Source organism: Echiichthys vipera, assembly GCF_963691815.1.
Source record: "Echiichthys vipera genome assembly, chromosome: 9".
NCBI classification, from domain to species: domain Eukaryota; kingdom Metazoa; phylum Chordata; class Actinopteri; order Perciformes; family Trachinidae; genus Echiichthys; species Echiichthys vipera.
This window is the reverse complement of record NC_139834.1, coordinates 1,948,264-1,959,582: the sequence shown is the minus strand read 5'-3', so window position 1 is coordinate 1,959,582 and position 11,319 is coordinate 1,948,264. Positions and strand designations below refer to the sequence as shown.

General features: G+C 46.5%; 1 protein-coding gene across 1 annotated transcript in view; it reads left to right on the top strand.

Moving 5' to 3' along the window:
• The first annotated feature begins 2,793 nt into the window (after positions 1 to 2,793).
• LOC310951672 (myosin-7-like) overlaps positions 2,794 to 11,319 on the top strand; it is a 35,444-nt gene continuing 26,918 nt past the window's right edge. The window contains exons 1-6 of the mRNA XM_083920009.1: positions 2,794 to 2,882; positions 7,308 to 7,407; positions 7,485 to 7,588; positions 9,116 to 9,259; positions 9,350 to 9,506; positions 10,654 to 10,681. Coding sequence (XP_083776135.1) covers positions 7,308 to 7,407; positions 7,485 to 7,588; positions 9,116 to 9,259; positions 9,350 to 9,506; positions 10,654 to 10,681 — 533 coding nt within the window. The 5' untranslated portion in view covers positions 2,794 to 2,882. The remainder of the gene's footprint in view (positions 2,883 to 7,307; positions 7,408 to 7,484; positions 7,589 to 9,115; positions 9,260 to 9,349; positions 9,507 to 10,653; positions 10,682 to 11,319) is intronic.

The following is an 11,319-nucleotide window of genomic DNA, read 5'->3' as shown; positions in this document are numbered from 1 at the left end:
GGTTAGAGCAGTCGCCCTGTCTGAAGGTCCGTGGGTTTGACTCCAACCTGCGGCCCTTAGGGTTAGGGTTAGGGTTAGCATTTTGTGTCTTTTTTGGTTGTTTTGTGTTTTTTCCTGGTTGTTTTGTGTTTTTTCCTGGTTGTTTTGTGTCTTTTTGTGGTTGTTTTGTGTCTTTTTTTGTCTTTTGTGGTTGTTTTGTGTGTTTTTGTGGTTGTTTTGTGTCTTTTTGTGGTTGTTTTGTGTCTTTTTTTGTCTTTTTTGGTTGTTTTGTGTCTTTTCGTGGTTGTTTTGTGTCTTTTTTTGTCTTTTTTGGTTGTTTTGTGTCTTTTTGTGGTTGTTTTGTGTCTTTTTTTGTTCTTTTGTGGTTGTTTTGTGTCTTTTTGTGGTTGTTTTGTGTCTTTTTTTGTCTTTTTTGGTTGTTTTGTGTCTTTTTGTGGTTGTTTTGTGTCTTTTTTTGTTCTTTTGTGGTTGTTTTGTGTGTTTTTGTGGTTGTTTTGTGTGTTTTTGTGGTTGTTTTGTGTCTTTTTTTGTCTTTTTTGGTTGTTTTGTGTCTTTTTGTGGTTGTTTTGTGTCTTTTTTTGTTCTTTTGTGGTTGTTTTGTGTGTTTTTGTGGTTGTTTTGTGTGTTTTTGTGGTTGTTTTGTGTCTTTTTTTGTCTTTTTTGGTTGTTTTGTGTCTTTTTGTGTCCGTTTTGTGTCTTTTTTTGTTCTTTTGTGGTTGTTTTGTGTGTTTTTGTGGTTGTTTTGTGTCTTTTTGTGTGATTTTGTGGTTGTTTTGTGTCTTTTTTTGGTCGTTTTGTGTCTTTTCCTGTTTTTTGTATCTTTTTGTGGTTGTTTTGTGTGTTTTTGTGGTTATTTTGTGTCTTTTGTGTTTTTTTGTGTGTTTTTGTGGTTGTTTTGTGTCTTTTTGTGGATGTTTTGTGTCTTTTTGTGATTATTGAGTTATTGTGACGTCACAGGGACCTGAAAACAAAGATAAGTGGAGCCTGTGAGATGAGACAGGCTGCAAACTACAGCTGCAGAAGTGAATCATCATCAATTTGTCGTCAACTATTAAAGGAATAAACAATAATTTTGAACCTTGATTAAAAGGTCACAATAGTCTGATATCAGCTCGTTAAACTTTATGTTTTTTTCCTCCTCTATGAAATTAAACTGAATATATTTCTTTGTACATGAAACTACTCTGGACTGTTTCTTTGTTTCTATATTTTTCTTGTTTTGTTTTTCTTTGCGGTTCTTTTGTTGTTGTTTGCTTGTTTCATCTTGTTGTCTTTACTCCATTTTGTTTGTGTCATCCTTGTTTTATATAAATGCACTTCATTAAAAGCAGTGAGTGTAAAAAACTAATAATAATACTTATTAATACAATTTAAGGCGAATTTAAATGCAAATTTCATGCAAAAAGAGCTCAGTGTCGCGGTGAAACAGTGGTTAGAGCGTTCACCCCGTGTAAAGAGGCTGAAGGTCCGTGGGTTTGACTCCGACCTGCGGCCCTTTGCTGCGTGTCTACCCCCCCCCCCCCTCTCTCACCCCATTTCCTGTCTGTCCTACAAAATAAAAGCTTGAAAAACTGCCAAAAAATAATCTTTAGAGAGAAAAAAGGGCTCAGTATCGACCGAAATTTAGGTGTTAGATCTAAAAAAGTGTATTTCTGGCTCAAACTACGAAGCTACTTTCGATTTCTTTCGGAATCCAACGACATCACGACTCGTTTGAGTGTAAACTCCACGACGTGCACCATCTGAAAACAGAAACAACGCAGCTCAGAGGAGCAGGGCTTATCAAAGGGTCGAGGGTTAACTCTCTTTAAATGAATGTATCCGTGTTTAAAAAAGGCAGGCTTAATACCTCACTTTGCACTTTATTTATTTTTATATATTTGTGTTGTTGTTGAGCAGAAAAGATCCGATCTGTGACTCAGAACCACGACACGAGCTGAACCCTGAGTTTTGTGACCCTACGTATTTCTGAATCAGGACATTACGACTCATTTTGAGCATAAACTCCATTTTGCACCATTTGAAAACACAAAGACTGCAGCTCAGAGGAACACGGCTTATCAAAGGGGTCAAGGGCTCAAACTGTCCATCTGTACCGTGCCCCGTGCTTTAGGGTACGGGCGCCTCTCCCCACTGACCTCAGAATCGCCGTAGGCCTCGCACTCGTACACGTGCGCACGCTCGTGCTCGTACATGTGCAAACGTGTTTTACTAAAGCCCACCTCTCCCAAACGGGCCGTGGACGGCAATCGTGCCGCTCCTAGACGTGGTACGGTTGCACTTACACTGGTCAAAGGAACCACACTTTAGCTGTGAAACGTGGTACGGAGGCACAGTGGGAGTGCACCCTTAGGGATGTTGTCAGACGTGACAGAAATTACGAGAAAAAACTCCTAAACTGAGACTCGAGTTGTGATTAAACGCAATTATCGTTCAAATGGAAGAGCAAAGAGAGGAGGGGAGGAAGAGAGAGAGAGAGAGAGATGGAGGTTCGATGTCCATAGATAGTCTGGATGGACAGATGGACAGAAACGAGGAGAGCAGCGTTGGTTTCCATACATAGCCTCAGAAACAGAAGGTGACAGAGGGAGAACAGAGGGATGAGGTCGGGGCTTTACTTCAGCTTCACTCTGGTATTTCCAGCCGCACCGCAGCGAGCCATTTATGACCCTTCACTGAGCCCCGTCCCACCAGTCAGCTGCAGCCGGGGGGGGGGGGGCACGAGCTGCGGTGACCTTCACGGGGGAGGTTATAAAGTGAGGATGATGCTCCGCGGGGTTAACTCGTCCTGTTGGTCGGCACATCCTCACACACTACGCTGCTGCTGCTGCAACAACAAGTCCGTCTGAAGAGCCCAGAGCAGAGCAGAGCGACCCGGCACAGTGAGTACACTGCTTATTAGTGTTAGACGGGTGCTAACATCCAATTACTACACTACCCATAAGCCTCAGGGGTCGTTGCTATGGTGAGGAAGGAGTCAGGAGTTCTTATTCATCGTGCGGTCAGGAGGAAAACAGTGAAACTGGGCCCAAAAAATGCTAATTTCTGAAGTGATCCTGCAGGTTTTACTGGGCTCAGTTCATCAAGTAGAGCCGCAAAGACAAATCCATCAGTGTTCAGCTATTAAATCATTTATTCTGATAATCCGCTGATCCTTTAATTTAATCTGAATCCTTGGGAACAGCTCGTGAGTGTGAATAGTTCCTGGTTTCTTTTCTCCTCTGTGACAGAAAATTGAACATCTTTGAGGCGTTTAGAGACAAATAACTGATCCAGTGATGGAGGAAACGACCGACACGCTGAATTACAGTTGTTTTTGATTGCTTTGACCTGGTTGAAGAAACTGGTGACCTCTCAGTCTTCATCATCGCTCTCTCAGCAGAGCAAAACACACCTCTTGCAGATGAGTCGACCCGTTGTCATTGCACCCTTTTGCAAATCAGTTAACGCAGATGTCGTTCAAGCATCCAAACTCCACTGCTTTAGCTGTGGGAACCAAACAGAACACACATGTTCCCATGTCTTAAAAACTTCTTGACCAGTGTGAAATCACTGAAGCAGCTGTTTGACACTGCTTCACACAACTTTTCAATCTGCAGTCAGTCTGCAGGCTTCCTCCATACTCTCCATTTTTAAGTCCTATAGAGGAATTCTTCAGTGCATGAAGATGGAAGGTGTACGATCATCGCCCCTGTGACCAGATGCCCTTGATCGATGCAATGACCGCTGCTGCCCAAGATATAGATGCAGAGGCACGCCAAGGCTGGATCAGGCACGCAGGAAGACGTTTCCCTCAGTGCATCGCAAGAGAAAATACTGAGTGTGATGTGGATGAGGTCATGCGGCCGATGCGTCAACAGAGAATTGACTAGAAGAGATTTTTCTCTTTATCGTACAGAGTTTTTATTGTTATTGTCCTTATGTCTGTCACAGCGATGGGTCTTTATACTATATCTGTGTTTTCTGTTGGAATAGTTAATTTCTTAGCCACAATCTAAAAAACAAGAATGAAAACTGCTTTAAATAACAGGTGAAAAATCATTGTTTATGATTCTGGATCTATTTTTGCAAGAAAGCAAAATCAGCACTGATGTGCGAGCTGCTGACCGGAGACGCAGCACTGACTCACAGTGAGAGCTGATGTTGTAGTTTGTTTAATGACTGACTGGAAGCGCTGATGCACTCGTGTGAAAGTTGTGTTGTTTGAGGGCAAAATTAGCTTTTGGTCCAAATTTTAAATGTTTTGGCGGAGTTTGAGCCTTTTGCAGGTAAAATGAGTCGTTTTGACCATCGGTGCCACTGTTCAAGTGTTTGCGTCCCTTCCTCTAAAAGACTGTGCGAGATTTGGCTCGTGGTCATTCCTGCTAGACTCTGACTTTGTGAGGATGCAGGGGTGAACGTATTTTTGTCTGCAGAAAAAAAATGCTTTGGCAAAATGAACCACGGAGAAAAAGAAAAGCTGATCCTGTTTGTTGATCTTTAGTGAAGAATCCATTCCCACAACACACGCCGGCTCTAAAGTCACGTTTGAGAGTTGTCATTTCTGGTTTTGCGCGTTCAGACTCTGTTTGTTCTTCAAAGAATGACTGAATGTGTCGCGTTGTTTGGGACCAATCGTTGCTCTCCACACACTAAAGCAGGGGTGTCAAAGTGATCCAGTAAAGAGTCGCTGTGGCTGCAGGTTTTCATTACAACCAAGCAACAACACACCTGACTGGAGTCACTCAATCACCTGAACTGTCTTCACACAGTTGATTTGTTGGACCAGGTGTGTTTTTGATTGGTTGGAATGAAAACCTGCAGCCTTTACTGGATCACTTTGACACCCATGCACTAAAGGAACATTGGATGTCGTTATGTGTGAACTCTCGCTGTTAAGACTTTAACCATCTTTCAGTGAGGACCAGGCTTTACACGGATGATCTCTAGGATTCTAGTTGCTTTAACTTTCTCAGTGAGTTAAAACCTCGCCCTGTTGTTGACATGGTCATCTTTCCTCCGAGCCCATTTAAGGCTCAGTAACACTCACAAACGGCATCGTCTGGTGTCTGGTGGCTGGTGGCTGGTGGCTGGGGGCTGGTGGCTGGTGGCTGGTGGCTTACCAAACGGTTATATTTACAGCCATGAGTCGTCCTGGCAGTTTGTTTGTGTGTGTGTGTGTGACAGTGGAAATAACAGAGGGAGACGCCTGGGCATTGTGAGCGGATCCTCTTGAGCTGATGTGGCAGCTGTTAGCTCTGCGTGGAATCCGCAGTAATGCGTTTAGGTAGGCCAAGTGTATTGTGAGAATGGTTGCCATAGTTTGGTTTGGGTCTGTTTTTGGGGCTTTAATTGGAGCGCTAACGACGAGTCCGCAGTGCCTTAAAAGGACGAGACGGACTGGTTTCAAATGGGATGTTGGAGATCACTCTTGAAGTGCATCGCCTGCTATGTAGAGCTCCACTGTCCACCACTACTCACTACAGCACCAACTGTGGATTAATTCGCCGCTGAAAATAGTCCCCAACAAATGCACCTGTTTGTCTGATAAAACCACAGTGAGCACCAAGTTTTTAGAGATTTACGTCTTCAGTAGGAACCAGAGATGGGGACTGGAGTCTGCGTCACACACAAATAGGACTTGAGAACTATCAATGTTAGCTTGTTACTAAATTTCTCTTGGTACTGATGTGAGCTTTGTGAGAGATTCACTTTTAGATTGGCGTCGGTGCCTCCGTCAGCTGGCTAACGCCGTTAAACCGTGAGAAAAACACCGTTACTAATGTCTGCTAAAGACACGTTTACATTACAGGTTAATTGTTAACGTTACTGCGTTATTAGCTCACCATTACGCTGCATTTGAGAGGCTGGAGGAATGTTTATCTATTCAACAGGAAGAGCTCACTGACGTTAAAAGTCTCTTTTTGCTTTGGCCAAGACAGGCAGCAGCGTAATGAGCTGCCAAAACAAAATACAGGACTATCTCATCTCATCTTCAGCCTCTTATCCGGGGTCAGGTCTCGGGGGCAGCAGCTCCAGCAGGGGACCCCAAACTTCCCTTTCCCGGGCCACATTAACCAGCTCTAACTGGGGGATCCTGAGGCGTTCCCAGGCCAGTGTGGAGATCTAATCTCTCCACCTGGTCCTGGGTCTTCCCCGAGGCCTCCTCCCAGCTGGACGTGCCTGGAACACCTCCCTAGGGAGGCGCCCAGGGTTCATCCTTACCAGATGATCCTGAACCACCTCAACTGGCTCCTTTCAACGCAAAGGAGCAGCGGCTCTACTCCGAGTTCCTCACGGATGCTGAACTTCTCCCCCTCTCTCTAAGGGAGACTCCAGACCCCCTCCTGAGAAAACACATTTCACACGCTTGGACCTGGACCTGGTTCTTTGGGTCCTGACCTGGACCTGGTTCTTTGGGTCCTGACCCAGCTTTCATGACCACAGGTGAGGGTAGGAACCAGGACTGAGAGGTAGATCCAGAGCTTTGCCTTCCTCAGCTCTCTTTTCGTCACAACGGTGCGGTAGAGCGACTGCAGCTCCGCCCCCGCTGCTCCGATTCTCCGGCCAAACTCACGCTCCATCGTTGCTTCAAAATCCACCTTAATGATGAATATTTCATGCAGAATATCTACAGCCGGATGTGTCTGCGTCTAAGTTACTTAAAACTTCTTTAAAATCCTCCGATGAGAGCAGGACGTGCAGTTTCAGGTGTGTCTGTGATTAGTTCCAGGTGACGAGAGCAGCAGACTTTCTTTATTTGCACTACATTATAAACTGTCATTCGTCGGGCCGTGTGTAATTATAAAATACAGTTGAACTCCAGCTCTATATTGTTATTTATTAAAACCATAAGAGACTTGATTGGGACTTGCTGCCGCCCTCAGAGACTTGAGACGTGACTCGAACTTGCAGAAAGTGACTTGTGACCATCTCTAATAGCATCGCTTTGAGATTCGCCTCATTGCAAGAAGGTTCCAGGTTTGAGCCCCGGCTGGGTCCCTTCTGTGTGGAGTGTGCATGTTGTCCCTGTGTCTGCGTGGGTTTTCTCCGGGTTCTCCGGTTTCCTCCCACAGACGTGCAGGTGTTTGGTTCATTGATGACTCTAAATCACCCGTAGGTGTGAATGGTTGTCTGTCTCTGTTCGTCTCTATGTGTCCTGTGATAGACTGGCGTCCTGTCCAGGGCGGACCCCGCCTCACGCCCGATGTCAGCTGGGATTGGCTCCAGCCCCCCACGACCCCGAGATGAATGAATGAATAAACAACAAGACCGTTCAATGTAAGAAGGGGGAGAGACCTTTGAATAACCCGTGTTGTTGTCTTCAGATGTCTCGGTTCCTGGATTTGGCGGAGTTTGGAGAAGCCGCTCGCTTCCTTCGTCTCACCAACTTGGAGCATCTGGCTGCTAAAGTTTTGGCCTTTGACGGTAAATAAAGACTCGTACTTCCATCTACACATCGTCTGTGTACCAATACTGAAACTGTGGTGGTGTTGTTCTCCCAGGTACGAAGCGCGTTTGGCTGCCCGATGAAGCTGAAGCGTACATCGAAGTGGAGGTTAAAGAGCTGAATGGAAACAAGACCACGGTGGAGACCAGGGACGGACGGGTGAGTCAGTCATCAATAACTCAGTTAGGCTGTTTTTAATGCAAAGTTTAAGCTTCACTCATCTCATCTCATCTCCAACCACTTATCCCGGGGTCGGGTCGCGGGGGCAGCAGCTCCAGGAGGGGCCCCCAAACTTCCCTTTCCCGGGCCACATTAACCAGCTCTAACTGGGGGATCCTGAGGCGTTCCCAGGCCAGTGTGGAGATCTAATCTCTGCACCTGGTCCTGGGTCTTCCCGAGGCCTCCTCCCAGCTGGACGTGCCTGGAACACCTCCCTAGGGAGGCGCCCAGGGTTCATCCTTACCAGATGATCCTGAACCACCTCAACTGGCGTCCGGCTGTTAGCGACTCTGCAGGATTTCTCCGTTAATAGTTTATACACGGAAAAAATTGTCTTGATGGCTTTTTAGATTCATGTAAGTGCCGAAAAAGGCCACAGGACCGAGTCGTTTGTGGACTTAACCATCACTATTTGTTTTTCTTCATAGCGATCTGTTTCATACGGGCTGGCTAATGAGAATATGGTGTGAACAGCGGTCATCTGGGTGTCTACCCAGACCTCCTCACAAGTCCTGCACGGACAGTGTTGCACTTTATACCACGTCTTCTCAAAGCGCTGCGGTCTCAGTTGCCCTGAGTGTTGGCGCAGATTGGTTTAGAGTTGGCAGTGACAACGGGGTTATCTTGTAAGGGCGCACTCACACTATCCTTCCGCGCCGGGCCAAAACAGGTCAAGCCTAGTGCGTTTGACCGGTGTGAGTGCAACCGTACCACGCCTAGGAGCGGTACGCTTGCCGTCCACGCCCCGTTTGGGAGAGGTGGGCTTTAGTAAAGCACGTTTGCACGTGTACGAGCACGAGCGTGCACACGTGTACGAGCACGAGCGTGCACACGTGTACGAGCACGAGGCCTACGGCGGTTCTGAGGTCATTTCCTGTGCGCCTGTTGGGACGTAGAAAAAAGAAGGAGGGACCATGCGCGGACATTTCAAACAATGGCGGTGAAAGGTTCACTTTGGTGTGATGCGGAGGTGGAGTGTTTACTGCAGATTTGGTCGATGAAAAGATTCAAAAACAGTCGACAAGACGCACAAAAACTCCGAGGTCTACGGAAAGATCTGGAAACAAAGCCACGCATCGCCATGACGTCATCAATGCGTGTGACGTGTTACGGCGTGATGACGTATGGACAGGCAAGAAGCATGGCAAGAAGCAGGCAAGAAGCACTACCACACCCAGGTAGTGTGAGTACAAACGGGCCTGGGGCGCGGGGGGACAAGGACCCTAAAGCCCGGGGCGGGGTGCGGAAGGACAGTGTGAGGGCGCCCTAAGTCTTCACAATGATCACCATTTTAGGGGGTACAGATATTCCACAATGTTACATAAACCTTTAATTTCTTTTGACCAACTGTGGCCAAGATATGTCCTCTTCGAGACATTTCTCTCATGGTCAAACAGAGTAACGTAGAAGCTGTTTGTATCTCTGAACTGCTGAAACTCTAATCTATAACTTATGTGCGTGTTTCAGTTCCTGGTGGTTAAAGAAGAAGACCTCCAGCAATCGAACCCGGAGAGGTTTGACATGTTAGAGGACATGGCCTTGTTGACGCACCTAAACGAAGCCACCGTCCTCTTCAACATGAAGAGGAGGTTCAGCATGTGGATGATCTACGTAAGTGGGCAAGGCACACACACTTTCTAAATCATTGCACAACATCTGGAAGGACATGACGTACAAATAACCTGTCTCTCTGTACTATAGACCTACTCCGGTCTGTTCTGTGTGTCAATCAACCCGTACAAGTGGCTGCCGGTCTACGCCACAGGGGTGGTAGCAGCATATAAAGGAAGGCGTCGCATAGAAACACCACCCCATGTCTACGCCGTCGCTGACAACGCCTACACGGACTTGCTGCAGAGTGAGTCACCCGTATCATAGACTGTATAAAAAAACAGATGTAGCGTCTCCGTCAGGTCCGTCCTCTCAACTGGATCCAATCGTCCTCGCCCACGGGAGTCACCATCTTGTCAGACGTTGACTCCGCCTCATTTCCTCTGACCAAAAAAGGGCATGTATGTGACGATGTGGGGAGGGGCGTACATCCATCTGGCTGACGTTTACCTCCGAGGAGAAGTGAGAGCCAGAGGCTAGCTGTCACTCAAGAGGCCACGCCCCTAATTATTCATAAACTTTAACCTCCAATGAAATCAAAACTAGCCCCTCCCCCTCAGTGTTGTCATGGAGATATGAGCTAAACACACAGACTAGAATGTTCTTTTGTCCTTAAACAGGTTTAATGATGCTGTGAAAGGGCAAAAACCAGAGTCAATATAGGCAAAGCATTCACTCCACGGACTGAGATAAAGGTTCAACGGCATTCAAACGCACACCCACATGGCTACGCTTTTCCTTGATCTGTAAGCTAACTAGCATGTTTACTTAGCTGTAACGGCTAACGCTAACTGTCAGTCAAACTCCTCTAATCCTTGTTTTGATGCTGTGATTTTCTGGAGGGGACGGGTTCAAACAGGCTCAAACAGACTCCGATCTCCTGGCAACCCGACTGCTTTAATTACCTTTTGTCGTTGCGACTAAGATCTTGAGACACTAGATGGAGCTGTTCTGCTTATTCTCCATATTCAACCTTTAAGTCACATGACTGATCACGTGTTTCCTGTCGGCGTCTTCCCAGATACTCCTGTGACGTGTCTTCGTCTGCAGACAGCATGAGACATTTGACATCACCAGCTTTCTCCCCATAGATGTTGAGATGTGTCCGGTTATCAACCTCTTCTTATCTGCTCTGTTCACTGGAGGACTACAGCCATGTGCAGCCTATAGCGCCAACCTCTGACCAAACCAAGCTGGAGCTCAGTTTGTTCGCTCTAAAACCAGTTAATGGATAATAATTGATTAAATGCGGAGGTCCTGTTGTCCCAGTCCTCGTTCTAGCCTAAGTCTCCGACGATGGCTTAAATTAAAAGCATTTACTGAAAACTTTTGACTTAAAAATGGATTTTTAGATCCCACTTTTGCTCCTAACATGGCTCTATTTTCCTCCACAGATCGGGAGAACCAGTCGATGCTGATCACGTAAGTCAGAGCCGCAGCTGCTTGGTAATTATAGTCTGGCCTGATCTCACAGAACAAGTATGTGAAATCACCGCGGGCTCTGGGCTCAAGCTCACCGCAGAAACAATGCCAATGGAAAATCAGTTGGGATCTTTTGGACATACAAATCCCCTGGTTCATCAACACCGCCCTGCCTCAGAGTCCGTGTAGGGAAGAGGTCGGGGGGGGGGGATGGATGTGAGTAGGGCGGGTCACGCCTTCACCATCCTAGGTAGAAAAGTATTGCATACAGTGCATAACGTCTGCATGAAATCTGCCGCAAAAGTTAAAATTTCTCAACGTATTCAAGGCAAATTCATGACCAGAAGGGTTTTCACAAGCACACCAGAGATCATTGAGGTTCCTAAGGGCGCCGTCCCACTGTGCGTCCGTCCCGTCTGTTAACAACTATTAACAAAGAAATCCAGGAGAGTCGCTAACAGCCGGACGTGGCTAACAGTGATTAGCTCGGGCAGCACGGTGAAGGCATTCAAAGGTCTTTTTTAACCACTAATGCTGCTGAAAAGTCCCTACACACACAACAAAGCAGCATCAGCGTAGTTAGTGAAGCCAGAGTTTATTAAAGAGTGTTTTAAAGACTTACCTACTGGCCCCTGTAC